We start from the raw sequence: 20,456 nt of genomic DNA, 5'->3' as shown, positions 1-20,456 counted from the left end.
TAGATTTTGTGGGTTTTTTTTAAATGTTTGGTGATATTTTCATTTCTACAAACACTTACTCTGAGGGAGTATATACTGTCTAGAGTGTGCACCAGTGCCACCATGCTTTATGTCATTTTTATTGAAGTAGGTTTAAGTTCAACGATCATTTGACACGTTGCTTGGAAACACTCATTATTTGTTTAGTCCTTGCACTAATTAACTCTGAACTTAGGGTCCCTGAGGGCTGAATAATGATGTAATTTTAAAAAAACGAGCAGGAAGGGGTGGGGACAGCATTCTTTTTTAAAAAGAGCAGTGTTTATTCTCTTCTTCTTCCCTTTTCAGAAACATATATTTGTATGCCAATCTGGCATGGTGTCAGATTTGATATCTTGAGTCAGGCAGCTTCTTAACTTTTGAACTTTGAGTTCAGTTTGCTCGGCTTGCTGTTAGCAAGTGGTGGTTTGGCTGCCGGGAGGAGGGCGAAGATACACAGAGAGACAGACGTTTGACGTATTCATGCAGCTCTGGGATTTATTTGGAAAAATGTAATGCCAGTGAGCTCATTTTCTGATGAAGCAGAGAGGACAGCAAACCATGAGAAAAAACAGAGTCAGAGAGACAGAAAAGAGGAGGAGCCCATAAACTCATTGCGTCATGTTTTAGTCTGAAAAACAGATTTATTGTCCAGTGGGAAAGCACTGCCAGGTTGTGTATACACTGTGTGAGTGTGTGTGTGTGTGTGTGTGTGTGTTGGACTGGATAGAGCGGCAGCTGACAGAGAGGAGAGTTTCTTGCAGCATATCTTCAACTGCTCAACCAGCATGTCTCAAGTAAGAAAACTTTTGAGAGTCTTGTGTTGTTGAGAGGGTGTTTTGCAGACATGGAGAGCCAGAAATCACAGATGCGTGTTGTCACATTTCTTCCTTTTTACTGCACTTCAGTCCGGTCAGGAAGAAGACGGACAAACGCAGCGTCCTGAGGTGAGAGAAGAGGACTTGACCGAAGCAAAGAGCAAACTGGGTACGAGTGGGCCAGCCAAGAGCAAGACATTTCAAGTACTGGAGGAATGCGGTGAGGACACACACATTTACAAACAATAAAATATGATTTGACACTTGTCTTACAGATGAAACTGAAAGGAAGCAGTCTTTTGTTTTCTGAGTCTGGTTAAAGCAAGATATCATTATGGCAGTGAGTCTGTGTGAGGGGTGTTTCTCTTGATGTTCAAGTTTCCACTCCATATACAGAGTAGGAAAGGAAGGTCGTTAAGATGGCAAATTCCTGTCAGTCTGCTCTCTCTCCCCTGGTGGCATGAAAAATGAAGTGTGTGTGTGTTTATAAAGTGCATATCCATAATATTACATAATCTGTTTCACTGAGTCATTGATGGTGGAATGTTCTGATTGTTGTTTATCCTGCTTCACAGAGAAAATGGGTAAAACTGCTCCCTCCGTGTTCAGTGGAGCGAGGTCAGGAGCGGAGACCGTTTTGAACACGCGCTCAACTCGACCAGTCAGGAAGTAGCAGGCGGCTGACTGATGCTCCATGTTCAGGGTTTGGGATCAGCGGTTTTTGAGCTGTACTTCAGTACATGAAAAAAGGTTTTTAAGCTTTTTAAGCTTTGTAGAAGTCTTGTGTTCTTTATAAAAGTCACGCTTTGCTTTTGCACATTACCGTTTAGTTATGACACGTTTTTGCACTCATATAAAGCTGATGATCCACTTTGTTAAAGATCAAAGAATTTCTGTGGAACAGTTAATGTTTTTACTGAATTTTCTTCTGTTATTTCTGTTTATCAAACTGGCATTAAGCCCCATTTCAGGATTGAGTATGTAATAATATAGGAACACAAAAGGTGCATTTATGCAATACTGTAATTTATACATTTTAAAGTTCAAAGGACATCTTTACATAGTAATAATAATGTGGTCTACACAGTTGTGCCTGGTTTGTGAGGGTTTGTCAATGATCAAAATTACTACAAGAAAAGCAATTTGTTTGAGTTCATTAAAAATATTCCAATTCTGCCTCATGTAAAGAACATACAAAAACATACAAGGAAACGAGAGTCAATTTGTGTTTTTCCATTTTATTCAAAAAACTTATCTCAATAAATGAAAAGAATGAATAAAACTTTGAAATTAGAACAAACCTACTACAGTGAACGAGGTGAATGGTGCTGTGGCGAAGAGAGTTAAGATGGGAAAATGCAAATAAACAAAGAAGGGAACGAGGATGGACAGTCAGAACCAGATGAGAACACCAGCTTGACGAGTTGCGAGAGAAAACCCCCCCCCAAAAAAACAAAACAGAAATCCAGTTTTACTTCATAAACTTGTGATGCTGATCTTGTAGGATTTTGGCAGATGACTTGGCGTCGTAGAACAGCTCGTTGATTTCCTCGACCTGCTCCCTCTCCACAGTCTCTTTTCCCTGCACGCGTCCCAGCAGACTGGCTGGCGTCAGCAGCTGCACAGCATACCTGAGAGGAAACAGGAAATAAGAACCACTCAGTGCGCTTACATATTCATGACAGAGAGAAGGGCGAGATCAGTTGCACTTCCTAAAAGTATTTTTCCTTCACTCTACATTTCCCTTTGAAGTTTACCCTAAATTTCAACTTGAATATTATTCCTTTTTAACAATAATAGAGGAATGTCTTACTCAAATCAAATCTCTAGTCAGTTGCACTAAATACTGTGGTACCATGAGTCTCCCCTGCTGTTGCTATGAAGAAAGCGGTTCACTGTGGACACTGAGTGTAAGGCTTCTTCTTCAGTCTATTCTTAAATACAAAGTGTATGTCCTTACCTGAGGGTGGTCTTGGTGCCGATCTCTGCCAGGTGTGTAAGAGCCTCCTCGCTGATATTAATCCCCTCGGTCTGAGCACGGATCTTGATGATCTACAAACCACACCAGCGTTAGGGTAATGTGCACAGTTGTAGGTGTCACATATCACACAGGCAGATATCTGATGCTCGGACTCACCTGCTTCATCTCCTGTGGTGTGTACAACATGGTGCGGATTATCATGACTCTGTCCAGCAAGTCCAGAGGGATCCCGTGTGGTGAGCTGATGTCTTCTGTCCCCCTGGTGAGCAACAGAATTGATTGTTAATACTACAAATCTTACATCTTAGCAAGAAAAAATGTTCTTTTCTGTGGAAGATTATTTCTCTGAAAATAAATCTAGGTTCTGATCCCCCAACCTGATTAAACAGTTTCCCCTGTTGGAAGCGAACACGACGATAGGGGCGATGGAGCTCTCGAGCGCTCGATGGAGGTATGTGAAGCATTCGATATCCAGCATGTGCACTTCGTCCACAAACAGCACACCAGGTACGAGCTCAGCTACGCCTTGGTCAATATAGCGGTTCACCACCTTGTTGATCTCAGCACGCAGCTTATCTGAAATTAAAGAGAAAATGGATAAATAGATAAATAACAAAAGTCAGCTAGTGGTGACACCTGCTGGTGATGTGAGCTGGGAAGTGGTTTTCTCTACCTGTGATTTCTGTCTTTTTGGGCTTCATCAGTTGTCCCATCATTGAGAGAATGTCCTGGCCTCCCTGGCATCAAATAATGCACAATTATTTAAACAATTTAGGTAGTTTATATAAGATAGAATAGCTGCACTGATATTGGCTCGCAGGACATCTGCAGTTACACACCTGGGGTCTGGCATTTGAAACATCCAGATCATGCAGTGTGACATCTTGGACTATCTCCTTCTTTTTGTGGACATCACCTTTGGGCAACGGCACATACTCCTCTGCCTCCAGGTCAAACTCTGTAGCAAAAGTGTCACAGCGACCTTGTCTCTGCAAAGAGACGGGAACACCACAGTGTGTTAGGAATAACAATTAGAAATCAAATCCCTGTTTAACAACAATGAATCTCTCACACTCCTCTGGACAACAGTGAAGCAAAAGACAGAACAGAAGAGCAGGTGTATGACTGAACCCAGTGCCAGCCCATCGCAGAGAGGAGGGCATGTGACTGATGGATGAAAGGGTTTCAGAGGGCAGGTCATGATACGGCTGTCAACAGTAACAAATGTGTCGTCCAGCCCTCCCCTCTGCGCTCTGACCAGAGCTGACATGTGCCCCTGGCCCACCTGCACCGATTAAAGGAGCCGTCATCGCAGCCTGTCAACGCAGGCCACAGGCCCCGTTCTGGAAAAAAAGGCATTGTGGGAGATGGAGAGATAAGGGGAGCATGAGGAGCTGCAGGAATGAGAAAAGCTCATTCCAGATTATGGTGGAAATGCAGCAGAGCTTTCATGCAGAGCTGGAAGGGATGAAAAAAAATGACTCACCAAAGAGAACCTAAACCACTGAATTTCAGTCTAACCAAATACTTCTATTGTTTTTTTATCGAAAATATTTTTTTCATCTTTTCATCTTTCACCTTTTTCTGTGGCGACTGTCCCCATCAGTGTTTTACTATTATATATCCTATATAATAATTTTTAGATGCATATAACTGCTGCATTAATGTGAATGTTGCATTTTACTGCTGTGGATATTTGAGGTTGGCTGATTTTTCACTACCTTACATGCTGTTGGGATGTTTAAATCTACAGCAATGCATCATATTCCATGAGATCATCCTATGTTTGAAGCAGCAGTTCAAACATATGAAAATCAGTTTTGGGACAATGAATTTTCCAGCTAGTCCTCAGTTTTTTGTAATAGTTTCTTTCGCTTAAGAAGGGTTCTGTGATGTTCCATTAAGGCGCACTAGACAGAAAGAGCGTGAAAATTTGAAAGGTAACTAAAGCTGTCAGACAAATGTAATGTCAAACACACCATATTTGCTTCTGAGATGTAATAAGATATAAAGTTGCACAGAATGGAAATACACATACATTGAAGTTGTACTTAAGTACTTAGTTACATTCCAACACTGTGAGGAAGTAACACATGATAGCAGTATAACGATACCTTGACAGCTCCACTGTTGGCTTCAATGTAGATGACATCCCCCACCTCCACGCGCTCTTTCTGAAGACTCTCATAAATACTGGGGTCCAGCTGAGGAAAGAAGACAAGATACGTGTAAGACACAGATTTTCTTACGTTATTCATCAGTGTTATTACAGCACACCATACTTGAAATCTCAACATTAAATCAATGTTTCCAAAGATTAAAACCATCCCTACAATTGGTCTGTGACATCTAAAAACACATTTAAAAAGTTTGTTAGGATCCTCAGCCAGAAAAGTAAAGAGAACCACATAAATATCATAGCAAATTTTAAATACCTAGAGATATAACATGTCACAGTTCACATCAATGCTGTTATAATTATGATTACACTGTTTACACATTCAACAAAAGTGAGAGTGCTTTCCATGTGGCAGTAGGACAAGTTCAGATGCAAGTAGATAAAATAAAATAAAACAAAACAAAGCAGAAGATACAGCCAACTGTCTGACCTTGAGCTGTTTTGTGCCTTTGCCCGTCTTCAGACCGATGATGACGTGGCTAATGGTTTTTCCATAGCCGCCCATGGGATTCTCGGTCTCACAGGGGGTCAGCTCAGTCACCTCCCCTTCATACACCTCCTTTGTTTCTTTGATACGCAATCCTGCATGCGGGTGACATTACAGACACACACAGAGTACAGAGTGAGGACTGAATCAGGCCTTTATATTCCTACATTAACTAAGCCGCCACATCCTTCAGCCTACCGAATAATGTGTTTCATTACAGAGACGGAACATGTGTGCGTGCGCCCGTGAAATGTCGAGCCATCGTCTTGTGTAATATGATCACACTTTTGTCCCTCTTTCATATGCAGCCTGTGGCACACAGTACGAGCAGTACACAGGTGGCTGATCCACTGTGGTGAGGCTCAGAAAGCAGTGCCTAAAGCAGGGACTGTCTGTCACAGTTCTTATCGACAGAGTGATGACAGCTTCAAAATGAACCCCACCACCACCTCTCCCCATGGATCCTGTTCTAGAGGACAAGCAAAGGTGCCGATGACCACCTCTCCCTCATACTAAGCTCCACTTCCTTCCCTGCGACAGGTACCATCAGCAGTCACACAAACCTTCCCCCTCTCCAGCTTTCCTTCCTTCTCAACGCCATTCTCATAAATCCGCTGTCAAGTGTTGCCTTTCAGCTCATAAGAACGGTGTGAGCAAGGACACCTTGTTTCTCCTGCCCAAGGACTCCTCAATTGGGGGAATGAGTTGAAGTTTTCAAGCTATTTTACACTAACACGAAGAAAGAAGAATTTCACTTCTACATGCCAAGACTTTGAAATTGCTTTCTCTGACAACAATGCTGTCCTAATCCACAGTGGACGGAATTGGTTTTGCATTTTTAACTCACAGATCTCTCTGACCATTTTCATTCTCAGTAGAAACTCTGATGATTTTTATTACTTTGTCTATGTTTTAGAAAATCTACATTTTAATATTTGCTTTCTCTTTTTCTCTCATTTTCTACTAACAGTTTGCCAATATTTACGACAATACTTTTGTGAAAGCTTGCGTGTAACAAATAACTACGCCAGCAGGTCACAACCTAAGACACTGTGACTTGTTTTGGTGGTAGGACTGATGGAGCAAGAACACGTGTCACAAGAGTCACTTACCAATGGCCCTTCTGAAATTCTCCATCAGAACTTCTGTTTTTTTTATCTCAGAGGAGTAGACCTCACTGCCAACCATGGGGCAGAAGGGCACCTTGTTTCCCAACTCTTGAGCTACAGCCAATGCAAGGGCAGTCTGAAGGAAGGAGATGTAAAAAAAGAATTTAAGTCCCATTCAGTTACACTTAACTGCTGTATTGCTAGTGAATGAACGCTGCATGTTTACCTTTCCTGTACCAGGCGGCCCTGCCAGTAACACTGCTCTTCCTGCCATCTTCTTTGAACGGATCAGCTCTACAATGATACCACAAGCCTGAAGAGTGAAAAAATATATAGTTATCATGTATAGAAGCACAATGTAAAAATGACAACAGGACTCAGCTGCAATACAGGCATCTGGTAGTGAGATACCCCCCCGAGCTGAGTGCTATGTAGTTAGAAGTAACTTCAAAACAGGTGCCTGGGATAGCTTTTAGCTGATATTTCAGTGTGATCGACTACTATAAAGGCCATAAGTCAACATATTTGCAATTAGAGGAGTCACTTGTTGCGGTTATGCCTACAACTGTATGCCTACACACCACTAAAAAAAAATCCAAGGAGAATGGTGCACTGAAAGCTGCATTTCATGTCAGGTTTATATTTTCACATTGTGAAATCAAGCAGTTGCAGCAATTGGAAATGATAGGAGAATTTCCCATTTCTGAGATGTTCTGATAGTACATTTTATCCAGTTTTCAAACTGTACATGTGTGTTATTATTTTGCCCAAATTTAAAAAAAAAATGTAACAATGTACTATCTCTGTGATTTTAGACAATGCAGTCTTATGTCTATGGAGATCCTACACTTGACTAAGAAAATATCTCCACATTTCAATAAAATCACCATGTGCTGTTACTGTTCACAAAGTAGAGCTATTTGTTTTTACATCCAACGCATTTAGTGTCTTTGCTAATAATTTACAGGAAAGACGAGTGAAAATTCACAAATCAAAGGTTTAACATATTACAAAAGAATATTAATGCAGGCAACCTCTTTTTATTCTTTATTCGAGCTATACTTTGACCTGAATATGAAACAGCGACACCACCGTGCTAACGGAACTCTAGCTAACGCTAGCTAACACTAGCTTGTTGGTAAACACTATCGCCTGCAGTAACTCAAATCATTTTGCAGAAAAACCCAAACTTTCAAGGTTATTCCTCAAATGCAAGAACATCGTAGGTGCAGTGAAACATGAACATTACCTCTCTCGCAGCCTCCTGGCCCACTAGACCACATGCTGACTGTTTAGCATTGCCGGCCTCGTCAAGCCCGAGTCCTTTGACATGACTGTGAGAGGCAATCCGCTGAGTTTTCGTGGTGCTTTTTACCTCCTCGATCTTCATAGTTATTGTTACTTAAGAAATATTTGATGTAAAAACTTTAAGACAGGTTTGCATTAAAGAAAATGTTTCCCGTGCCTCTGATTATTTCTCACCGCCGCAATCGGCGCCGAAACTCAAAACACAGGGAAATCGGTTTCCATGTGGGTTACTAGGGAAAATCAGCGGAAGTGATGTCATGACGCATCGGCTATTTGGATTATCGAGAAAAACTATTGGACCTTGTCGATTGATTCAATACATTCATTGGCTAAAAGGTCTGTCATTAATTTCCTTACCGTAAAATCCCACCCACAGCAGTTTTCACTTCCGTTTGTGTCTAAGTTGCTTTGCCGTAGTAGAAACTGCTAGAAACTTGTCAGTAGTAAGTGTAAGTAGAGTTACAAATAGATGTACAACTAAAAAAGATAAAAAGGTGTTCATCGATAAAACTACATTTTATTGTTATGTTTTAATCACAGAACCTACATGGCAGGTCAGATCTTCTCTTTTTATCTTTGTTAGCTGAACAAACGTTCCGCTGTAGCATTTTGTCCTGAGAGTGGCGTGCACTGACACAAGGGAAGACGTTTCTCTCAACTGTCAAACTCGTACACCGAAGTACGACAGAAGTCGTATTTATAGTTATATCCATTTTGCAAGGACCAAACAAATTAAAACAGTCTATTACTGGCTGTGTTTGGGGTTTAATCAGCGTACAACAAAGGAAGAAACGATTGTAAGGCCGCGGAATGTGTCAGTTGGAGCTGAGTTCAAGGTTCAGCTCAGAGTAAAGAAAAAAAACCCCTCGCTAACTAATATTACAACATACTGGTGTCAAAATGTCTGAGTCTGCCGACAATCACAGCAAGACGTTAAATTTCAACGTCGGGGTGCTTGGACATGTCGACAGTGGGAAGACATCGCTTGCCAGGGCCCTGAGCAGCACTGCATCTACGGCTGCTTTCGACAAGAACCCGCAGTCCCGTGAGAGGGGAATCACCCTGGATCTTGGTTTCTCCTCCTTCACAGTGGATCTGCCTGATCACCTGCGGGACAGCGGAGGCCAGCAGCAGTATGACAGTCTGCAGTTCACCCTGGTGGATTGTCCGGGACACGCGTCTCTTATTCGGACTATCATTGGGGGTGAGGTCTCTTTAAGTCTTCAGCGTTTTGCCTGGTAAACACATGGGGTATAGTCAAGATGCACAGACCACTATTTGTTTAGTGACAGCAACTATAACGTTAAAAACCGAAATATATTCTACATTTGTGTCCACTCAAATATCAGTGAGCCCCCCCCACACACACACACACTATACTGAACATTATAACCTTCACGACTCCAATCTTTTTTGCAGGACTGTTGAGTTAGACTGGTTTAGTTTTAGCCAGAGCAATTAAAAACATACTTCTTAAAATAGCCTTAACGATGATTCAGTTCAGGAGTCTCAGTAAGCTGTGACAGCGTGTCAGCATCCATACAAGCCTACCAGGACCTTGAAGGCAAATGCGTAGTCTCTCAGCCTTATTGACAGCCAAATGTAAAAGAGCTATAAACTGGAAAATAGCTTAATTGCCAGAAACAGAACTGTGTCAGTCGAGCATGTGACTTTTAATCTGAAGGGATTACATTTCTATGTACTGCCCAGTTCCCACCATTAACAAAAAAGAACCAAGCCAAAAACAACCAAATATACAAAAAAAACCCAAACTGATAACTATATGGTGCCAGTTTGTATTAATAACAACATCAGAAGAGGATGTACTGTGGTATTAATGCCAGTGTGATAATAAAATATCCCAATAAAACTTGAGATGATAGATTTTTACATGTCTCATCCTGTTTTTCTTGGCAGATATCTGACTGTATGCAAGCTATAGTCATGCTGTTTACAAATTTGACCTTTCCTGCAGAGGGCGCCTTTTCTCTACATGCTAGGTTGTTCATATTATTCTGACTTGGATGGCTAGGTGTGTGAGGAGAAATAACTGCAGCAGTGTTGCTGAGGACATAATCAGGACACTATTACCTCCTTGCTCTCTTAGTTCTTTTTGTTTCTCACACAAATTAATATCATACAACATATCCCATTTTTCAAGTTTCAATAGTGACACATAAGCAGCATTTAGTAGAAGTCACGATTTTGTTATTAAAGCAGACTAGAGGCATTCAAACAGTGAATGCTTCTGCTGCTGTAACCAACATATTAAATGAAGCCCAGTGGGGTGGCACATGCTGTAGATTAAGGAGGAAGGAAAGTATGGGGATTGGGGTATGTATTAAACTTCCCCTCCTGTCCCATGTGGGGAGAGCACAGGAAAGAGACTGAGCCAAATAGATTGAGAGAAAAGAGGGGAGTGCAGGAAAGAGAGACTGCCAAAGTCAGGAAAAGAAAAGAGGGAAAGGAAAGACAACCAAGTGAGCTGCAGCTCTGGTTTCAACCCTCTAGCCTTTTACTCCCTTTGCCTTTGTGCACCCCTCCCCTAGTTTCTCTTCTTGTTCTACTGTTATTTTTGGGTATCTGTGTCTGTTCCTGTTTGTATTGCTGTTGTCAGTTTCATAGTCTATTCACAGTCTCTACTCAGTTTTTACGTCTGCACAACTAGAAAGTTGCAGTGTCTTCAACAGCAAATTGCTTTTGTTGTTCTGCATCAGCTTGCTGCTTTTCCTCCATATCAGTAATATCTGACAATATCTTTTTACTGTTGTTTGCATTTTCTTCTTCTTCTATAGGTGCCCAAATCATTGACCTGATGATGCTGGTGGTGGATGTGGTGAAGGGGGTGCAGACTCAGACCGCAGAGTGTCTGCTGATCGGAGAGCTGACCTGCCCTCGCATGGTGGTTGTTCTGAACAAAACTGACCTGCTGCCCCCCAACAAGAGACAGACTGCCATTGAAAAAATGACCAAGAGGCTTCACAAAACGCTGGAGAACACCAGGTCTGCTTTTGATACACGTAAAAGAGTGAATATGGATATGTGTAGAGGTAGTGCCTCTAAAATGTGGGGCCACGCAGCTGTGTAGGTTAGAGCGTCCCGTGTAGTCCACAGTGGCTCCAGGCTGAATCGCTTTGTCAAACTCTTGTCAATTCGAAATAGTCTTAATCATTGCCTCATCATCAAAGTATGAAGTAATTCCGATATATTTTTTTATTCTGTTGGCCAGATTTAAGGAATGTCCAGTGATTGCTGTGGCAGCAAAGCCTGGGGGCCCGGATGCTCCTGACGCAGAGGAGCCACATGGAGTGCCAGAGTTAATAGAGGTAAAGTCCGGAAACACGCCGGTCCTCCTCAATTGTTGCTAATTTAGCTCAAAAGAGCACATAAGTTCTCACTTATGAACAAGTGCTGTTAATCAGTTGACACTGTCAAGTCAAGTATTGAAGTGAAAAGTAAAGCAAGTCCTTACGATGCAGTTGAAACTAAACTTTTGAAGAATTAGAGTAATTAATCTCATGACAGTTAATTAAGACAAATTGAAGTCAGTGTTGCCTCGTCTCTTGTCTGTAGCCCGACCAGTGGATTTTAAGGCAGACAGGTGTTGATATAAAAAGTTACCTTTTGCTGGTTGTATTAGTTTTCACAGTTTCTTAAATTACCTCAAGCATTTTTTGGAATTTCTTGACTGCAATTTCTAAATTATCGCTCGATCTATAGGCTGACAAAAAAGAAAATACAGTGTGCTGACCTTGGTTGACCTTGCTTTACTGTTGTTGAGTTCTGTCAACTCAAACAAACCAAGAAAAGAATGAAAACTTGAATGAAGGAGTGGTGTTACCTTATCTGACACATTATTCTGCAGTGGAAGAGGTTCTGTCTTTTTTTTGACTTTGGTGGAAAAAAATCTGCAGTATGACTCACACATTAGGGTCAGATCAGCAGTAATAACACGAGAGAGAGAGTGTGTACCAGGCAGTGTTGTTATTATTTCCAGCTTTATGTGGATCTAATTAGTGCCTGATCCTGCATGTTTTATCTGGTTGTGTACTTATGTCTGTGTGACCTTGCAATATTGTGACAGCAGTTATCTTTTAGGTGTTTAATAAATAAGTCTGCCTTCTTGCCCTTTTGGCTGTCTGTCTCAGCTTTTGAAGAAACAGACATACCTCCCTAAGAGAGACCCTGGAGGTGACCTTCTCATGGCCGTCGACCATTGTTTCTCCATCCGTGGTCAGGGAACAGTCATGACTGGAACCATCCTGCAGGGGTCATTGGCCATCAATGACACTGTGGAAATCCCAGCGCTAAAGGTATGCATTCCAAAAAATGGGAATGAATTTTGAATCTGATGTTGAAAAGTAAGTAGCATACCAGAGAGCTGGAAATTGTTTTGTCGGAAGTCCATAAGTTGACTGAAAGTGGGCAGACGAGGGGAGAGATGGCTGAGTGGGTTCAGAGGATGTGTCAGTTTAATGTGAGGGAAGGATGAGGTGACTGGGGGTGGACTGGCAGCGCAGGAGTTGGGTAATTTAGACCAGATGCACACTTTGAGCCAGGCTCAGCAGTTTCATCTGCAGTTTTCATGTTCACCTCTTGGTGGCAGCAAATGGCTAAATTAACATTTGTTACACAGACTGATTGTGAGAAATTGTGCTTTGTCAGATCCTACAGTCATACGTGGGTAGAAGGACCAGTTAACAGATGGATAGATGGCTTTTGTTTGTTTGTTTAGACATGTTATTTGTCTGTCAAACCAAATGAATCACATAATCAGCTTTAGTAAAGCTTTTTATTAGAGCTTGATATTATTGAAACACATATTCAATGGCAGTCTTTGCCATTAATGAGAAAAATTAGTATTGTAAAAACAGCTATGTTATCTTTAAAGACAAAAGTAGCTTAAACTGCTAGTTGTGCATATTTAATGAGTTGTTTACTTCCATGTGGGCATGTTTTATTGACAGAAGATCATCTGTGAGGGCTTTCCCTTAAACATATTATAAAACATTCCTGCACTGTGGAGACAATAACTGATTAGTTTTCTTTATTTAATCTCATGCTGTACTCCATGTTTGAGTTCTAGGTTTTAAATGTGAAGTTAAAGTTGGCCCTGAACATGTATTTTAAAATTGTTAAGACTAAACAAACACACATTCAAACATGGATGACTGAGTATTGTAAGCTATGAACTTTCCTCAGCAATAATGTAACAGAACATTTTAATATAACAACACAACATGGATTTATATTACTTGTGTGCTTTCTCATGTTAATTGTGTTCCAAATCTGTAGAGGTTAAATCGAATAGATTAAGCTTTAAACTGATGTTATATGTCTGTGTTATGTGCCGTATCTTTATGCTGTATCAGGTGACCAGGAAGATAAAGTCTGTGCAGATGTTTCGGAAGCCAGTGTCTGGGGCCATGCAGGGTGATCGTGTGGGCGTGTGTGTGACCCAGTTTGACCCTAAACTTCTAGAGCGGGGTGTGGTGTGCACCCCAGGGTCCCTGCGCACCCTCTATGCAGCTGTCATATCTGTGAGGAAGATAGGGTACTTCAAGGGCTCTCTTGCCACCCGTGCCAAATTCCACATCACTGTGGGTCATGAGACTGTCATGGCGAAGGTAACTTTCTTTGGCCTGCCACCTGTGGGTACTTCGGGGCCCCCCTCAGACACTGAACCACCTCCGTCACAGCCCTGCTCACTGGAAACACCCTTCGCTTTCGACAGGGAGTACTTTTTCCAGGATGAATACATCACTGGTCAGGGAGAGGCAAGTTCAGGCCCTGACCCAGAGCAATGGGCCTTGGCGGAGTTTGAACGGCCGGTCACATGTCCCTCACTCTGCCTGGTGATTGGTTCCAAGCTGGACACAGACATCCATGCCAATGCGTGTCGATTGGCTTTCAACGGCTATCTGCTACAGGGGTTTGAAGATAAAGGCTACGTTGAGACTGCTCTGCCTCGTCTGCGCATCTGCAAGACAAAACACAAGGAGGGACAGGTGGAAAGGGTGAGTGGACACTCTGCAGTTTATTTAAAATGGTCTTTTTCTGAAAGTCTTCCTGTGGTCACCTTGATGTGTTGCCCTTGCTCTCCTGCCCTCTCTGTCACCTCGGACTCCGTCTTCTGGCTCTGGTTCTTCTTTGGATGTTTCTCATTGCTGGTGGCACTGGAGCGTGCCGCTCAGACACACAGCCCCTATTGTATATTCGTAAACAGACACGCACACACAAACAAGCATGCATATTCAGTCCCGGTAAGTAGTGTTTGAGACATGGGTGGGTGCGCATGCCTTAGCATGTGCTGTGCCACAGACGTGTGTGTGGGTGGCTGCCTGACGCCACTAGCCCTGTCTAGCTGTCAGAGGCCTGTTCTGTTTGGACACACCTGAGTGGCACAGGAATACCCACATGACCACGTGACTAAACCTTCACACCTCTGTGGCTCAGCATGATTCTCTGTCTCTCTCGCTCACACACATACTGTTGATTTGATGTTGATTTTTGTTTCTTGGTGTGATTGCTGTTAAATTCTGTCCTAAATCCTGAGCTCCAGTTCATACCGATCCATATCTCATCTTATCCAATTCTGTTTGTATTCTGTTTTTATGCAGCATCTTTTTTTTATTATTTTTTTAAGTCAACACTTCTCACAGTTTGCATTTTCACTGTGGGTGTATTGAGGATGTTATGACTCTTGGCCGTTCTTACGCTGTACAGTTAAGTTTGAGTGCATCCTCGTGCAGGGTCAGATTCAGGTCAGAGGTCAAGTGTGTGAGCCAGTTTCCTGCTGTTAGCACCTCAGGCTGTTGACAGCTCCAGTCACTGACCCAGGAGCAGAACAGCTAGTGCGGGAGGTTAGACCGTGGTTATGTGATGTTACATTTGTCATTCATCTGTCTACCAAAGAGAGGCAGTTATGTTTCATGACCTCAAAATTCCTTTTTTGCTAAAGAACACATTATCGACATTGTTGAGCTATGACGTACTTGTCCAGTCACAATTCATACGGTCTATCGGACGTGTACAGCAACTGTATTTTTTTTTTTTTTTTTTTTTAATCAGCACATCAGTCACGCTTGAGGGACGTCAGGGTCAAATGTTCAAGAATGAATGAGGGTTAGGCAGAAGAGTGAGGAAGAGCTGGCGGTGGGGGGTGAGTTGGAGACAGAGCGGTGCCCTCCTGTTATCAGATTAGTCTCGGGTTAAGATCGACTTAGCGATGGACGATAAGAAAGAAATACAAACAAATATAGCATAAAATGTGCAGGAGGATGAAAGAGAAAGAGAGAGACAGCAAGGCGGCAAGCCTCGAAGAATGTGCCTGACGGCGAGTGGTGCCGTTGATGAGGGCCCAGGGCAAAGAATCAGCTTTTTTCTTCCTCACCCTATTGTGATGAATGAGTGAAATCATGGCAAAGCACAAGATCAAGACGCTGGAGGAAGAATACAGTAGATCAAACTAAAACACATGCTGACATTTGCACACTCATAATTAGATCACTTGCTCACACACCCTTTAACAAGTACTTCTAATCACATTTGTCACGTTTTGAGCTTTCATTTCTGTTATTAGTTCTGCAACTCATGAGTCCCACCCCTCCCCCCCCCCCCCCCCTTGTGCTCAGGCGACTGACGATTACACCGTGATTGGCCGCAACCTGTTCAAGAAGGAGACCAACCTCCAGCTGTTTGTGGGGTTGAAGGTCACGCTGTCGACAGGCGAGGCTGGCGTTATCGAGGGTGGGTTCGGACAGAGCGGGAAGTTCAAGATTCGGGTACAAGGTAAGGTTTACCTGAAGTGAGGCATTATTGTATCTCTGAGAGACTATTACCTCTGTTTCACCAGTACGCAAACCACTAATGCTGTTCAGTGGAGGCAGAGCTGCACATTTTAAAGTCTTTGCGGTTGCTTAGTTTGACATTGAATAGCACAGACAGTTTCCCTCTTTATTAATACACACACCCAGAGCCCTTTCCCCATCTTTCCTTGGATTTTGGGGCTCAGCGCACAGTTTTCAGGATGCGGTAAAAGTGGTAGGCCTGACATCCTGAGTCACATTCCCAGGATTCCTCTGGGGGTTGCCTGTGTTCTGGGGGAAGTCTGCTCTGTGTTTATTTTACCTTCTGTTGCTCCGAAACCACTGCTCCACACCGGGAGGGAAGAGAAAACAAAAACATTTAGAAACCTCACCTACATCCTCTTCACTGCCTCACACTTGCATATACTCAGAAAACCCCCAAACATACTGATACACACATCTTTTCACATGAACACAAAGCAAACATCCAGTGGTGTTCAGGTGACCCTCCCTGAAGGCATTATGATGAGGATGGCATTATTGTGCTTAAAAGGAGCAGGTCAAATAGCTGATGCAGCCACATATCTGAATATGGCCTCTAACAACACTTCAACACGCTGATATCAGTGACGCAAAAATGTACGTGTTGCAGCTTTCTGAAGTTGTTCTAATGCAGTCGTATATAAAAGTGAAAACACTTCACGATGCAGTGAGTGTCCTGGTGTTTTTGTTCTTGTCATAGCGATATTGATTTGATTGGTAATATATGACTTGTTGCTCTTTATCATAAGTGAGTTTCCCCTTCTTGCATATTCTGTCGTGAGGAAACATATGTTAAAGAGAAGAAAGTTTCTGCTTTAATACATGTGCTATTGATGTCTTTCATTCTTCATTCTGATTCATTTTCGTTCTTCATTCTGCTCCTAACTGCTGTTTTTATAGGGACGCTACTAATGAATATTTTCACTTTTTTTTTAATCTGATGACTGTTTTCTCTATTCTTCAAATAATTATTTGTTCAATAACATGTCTGAAATTGTTAAAAATCCATCACAATTTCCTGAAGCCTGATCCCAAATTCCTTGTTTTATTTGAACAACAGTCCAAACCGCCAAATTATTCATTTTGCCCTAACACACAAACATTCCTTCATTTTCTTATCTGGGATAAACACAGAAAACACAGTGATTTAAACCTGGTGTTATGTTGCTCCTCCAAAAATAAATTACCTGCCAACTAATTCACCCTCTCTGATAAGCACTGTCTGATGAGATTGCCTCCTTAAACAGTCAATGTGTAACATAGTTGACTGCTGAATCTCAATTCCAGATCGTCAAATTTGACGCTTTGGGTTGGTAGCTGTCCTGACCCACCACTCCAAAGCACTGATATCTTACGTATTGCTCCTTTAATGTTTTATATGCCCTCATCTTCCATTTCCCTTCAATTCTGCATTATTTTATCCAGTAGATGTAGTACATGCTGTAATATTTTCTACATACAAATACCTAAAAATTTATTTGAGGGAAAAAAAAGCACTTCCTACATGTCACACAAATCATTTAAGTTTGGGTGTGTGAGTGTGTTTTGTGGTGATAAACATTTTCAGCTGATCATAGATAACAAGAAGAGCTTTCTGGCTGCGTGGCAACCATAATAACCCTCACACTGGCATAACGATAACAAGAAGAATGCTGGCGCCGTTTGGTACGTGAGGTCAGACGGTCTGCGTGTAAAGCAATGAACCCAGAACATTTCTTACCATCCGCGTGCAAAACAGAAAACAAGCAGCCATTTTCTGTCCTTTAAACACACACACACACTCACACATCCAGAAAGATATGGAGGAAAATTTTTTAATGCATGTCTGAGGAGCGTCAAACAGCAGCTCGGCGTTCACGGGACACAACTCAGTATGACTGAGAACGAAGCCCAAGCGAAGGAAGAGTTATGTATGAGCAGAGAGACCTAATACCAGACGTGTCAGGGTGATCCAGACTAATGCAGAGACCCGAGAACTGCAGCCGAGATCTGGCTGTGAGCGCATTTTCATCAGTTACATCAGGAGGATGAAGGCATCAGTTGATCTCGAGGTCAGCACACAGAAGCACTGATACAGCACCTACTGCACACATAACGGGGAAGAAAAGATCTCTATCAAGCATCAGATATACCTGCACTGAGACCATTAGCTTGACCTAAGCACTGTAGGACATGGTGGTGGACAGTATGATCGAGATATATTACACAAGCACATCTGTTTACATCATGTTTTTTTCATAATCAACATATTTACTTGTTATTTTTATCTTGACCTGCCTGTTTATCTTTTCTTCAGAGGGTCTTTGCCCAGAAACCAAGCAGTTGCTGTCCTCCACCTCTAAGAAGAAAGGCAAAGGTGGAAGCAAAGACGGACCAGCAAATGAAGAGGAGGCCAAAACAGATTCTCAGCCTGTTAGCATTCATTTACATTTCAAACGGTATGTGTTTGATCCCCATAAAAAGATGGTTCAGTCTTGACAGTTTCAGCCTGAAAGTGTGTCGCAGCGCTTTAGACAGGCAGAGGGCGGTTTCAGAGGTCTTGTAGAGGTGAGAGGAATGCTAGCCTCTGTATCAGGGGTAGGATAACTTAATCCAGTTTGCATCACCACAAGGCTGAACGCTGGTCTTCTGCTCCTGATGCGTTTGAGTTGTCTTGAATAAATCTGTGCTTTCGTTCTTTTTTTCCCCCCTTAATTGTTACAAGCACATTAGCAGAAATACTGAACTCTCAGATTTCCACAGGTTCACTGTCATCTGTTCACTCACTGTCGGTATAAAGGCTGTGTTATTTTTCTGGCTTGGATTCTATGGTGGATGCTGTGTGATTTCAAACGTATTAGTCTGTATTTCAGTCTTTTCATTTTATTTACTTTATTGACAGTTTATAGAGCTTTAGAAGAGCTATGGATATTTGCCAAGAATAGCAGTTAAATCAGAGGCTGAACTGAATACAAATCTTTTCAGAAAGTCAAATAAAGCAAACCTGTGCTGAAACTCTGCTTTTGTTTATTTTCTGTGTGATCGCTGGTGAGCACCCATGATGCATACAGTAAGAATATAATATCAATGGATGTAATAGTTGTGTCCCAAACCCTTTTTTGCAGCACAAACTCAGTCAGTATTTTGTACAGAAACTTCTTTGTAACAATAAGCTGTCTGCTGGCTGCAGTGTGTTTGTGAAGGACCCACTGCAGCATACATGACAGTCAAAAGAAACCTGTTTCTGCACATGTTATCACACATACTTACATGACTACATACTTAACACACACTGAACCCTAAACTTTGTTGCGTGTCTAACCTGCGGTTTTATGTGGGTAGTTTGTTCTGCTGTCATTAGTACTGCACAACATAATGTGCACATTTTACCTTATAATCTCCTAAATAAACAGTTTGATACGTATGCAGTCGCATCTGTGACTAATAACCATAACAAGTGCACCTACTACTGTAGCATGCGGTCTGAAACTGCCTGCAGAATCTTATTACGCTGGTCTGCAAAGGCATGATCAATGCATGCATGATTTTTGGTTAATTTTGTAAGGATTTTGCTGTTTTTGATACTGAATGAATGAGTTTTGGGATTTTGGACTGTTGATTGGACTCAAGAAGTAATTTGAAGATGTTCTTCTGGGTTCTGCGAAATTGTGATGATCATTTCTCTCAATTATCTGACATTTTATAGACTAATTACACATACATACTAATTACAACTAAATTGTCATTTTCATTAGGTTATCAGATTAATAATTAGTTAGTTGCAGCCCTATTTTCTGCTGTATGTGTCACCATGTGACAGCCACTGAAAAATGACTTCAATGTAAAATTTAAATCGAGTAAGTAATGGAAAGACAAATAGAAAATATTAGGAAAAATCTAATCGTGAGTGCCCGTATTGGAGGTGATTGATCAGCCAGTCACTGAGAGCTGTACATGATGGAAACGATCCTGTCTCTTTGTGTCTGTGAGTGTTTTCTGTGAATGTGTCTGTGTGTCCTGTTGTGGGCAGGGCAGTGAGAGTGCAGGACACTCAGTATGTCAGGGATGATGTCAGCAAACTGTCCCTGTGAACAGCGACTCTATCTCAGCAGGAATCTGAGGAAATTGGAGAGAGAGAGAGAGAGAGAGAGGCGGAGGGGGGAGGCAGGAAGGGGAGGCAGGAGCAAGAGGGGACACTGGGAGGATTGTTCCTCTGAGTGACAGTCCTTTTAGTCTTATCTCTTCTCGTTCCTCTTATAGAAAACCAGACGGGGAAAAAAACTGTCGCTTTTTTACTCACGTGTCTCTCCAATTTCTCTTTCACTCGTCGTCCATTCTAGTTTTTATTGAAAACCCTTTTCTCTGTCCATTAAAGGCCTGATGTCTCATGAGAGATGATGAGATAGTAATGGAAATAATCTTTTAAGGTCCTAAATATTTCCCTTAATGTGAAAACAGGTGGACCATGACAATGCACATGTTCCTGTCAATACACAAATATAGCCAGTTGGATACAGATGTGAATGTTTGAAATGTATATGTATTTAATTAGAAAATATATACATTTCTCCATTTTAATCTGTATATTTATCTGCATTGTATCCTTCTTTAAACAATTAAAAAAAAAAAAAAAACACTAACGTACAACTTAGCATTCTTCCATTGCAGCTTAATTGAAAAAATAAAATGCATTATGCCTTAATATAATTGTAAACACTGAATCAGTT

The 20,456-nt window shown here is 41.8% G+C and overlaps 2 protein-coding genes across 2 annotated transcripts; one reads left to right on the top strand and one right to left on the bottom strand.

Moving 5' to 3' along the window:
• Nucleotides 1-2,057: 2,057 nt before the first annotated feature.
• On the bottom strand, nt 2,058-8,149 carry ruvbl1 (RuvB-like AAA ATPase 1). The gene is made up of 11 exons (XM_046383881.1): nt 7,842-8,149; nt 6,819-6,905; nt 6,596-6,728; nt 5,427-5,578; nt 4,932-5,021; nt 3,657-3,806; nt 3,491-3,554; nt 3,195-3,393; nt 2,974-3,076; nt 2,797-2,888; nt 2,058-2,467 (listed from the first exon to the last, which is right to left on the bottom strand). Exons 1-11 carry the CDS (start codon nt 7,980-7,982, stop codon nt 2,308-2,310), a joined length of 1,371 nt encoding a protein of 456 aa, XP_046239837.1. The 5' UTR covers nt 7,983-8,149; the 3' UTR covers nt 2,058-2,307.
• Nucleotides 8,150-8,282: 133 nt separating this feature from the next.
• On the top strand, nt 8,283-18,744 carry eefsec (eukaryotic elongation factor, selenocysteine-tRNA-specific). Its single transcript, XM_046383879.1, has 7 exons — nt 8,283-9,104; nt 10,696-10,903; nt 11,130-11,226; nt 12,049-12,213; nt 13,273-13,917; nt 15,535-15,691; nt 18,047-18,744. The coding sequence occupies exons 1-7, from the start codon at nt 8,801-8,803 to the stop codon at nt 18,226-18,228; spliced, it is 1,758 nt and encodes a 585-aa protein (XP_046239835.1). The 5' UTR covers nt 8,283-8,800; the 3' UTR covers nt 18,229-18,744.
• The last annotated feature ends 1,712 nt before the right edge of the window (nt 18,745-20,456 follow it).

The sequence above is a fragment of the Scatophagus argus genome, chromosome 3, assembly GCF_020382885.2.
Source record: "Scatophagus argus isolate fScaArg1 chromosome 3, fScaArg1.pri, whole genome shotgun sequence".
Taxonomy (NCBI): domain Eukaryota; kingdom Metazoa; phylum Chordata; class Actinopteri; family Scatophagidae; genus Scatophagus; species Scatophagus argus.
The sequence above is the reverse complement of the archived record's forward strand: the minus strand, read 5'-3'. Positions and strand labels throughout refer to the sequence as shown.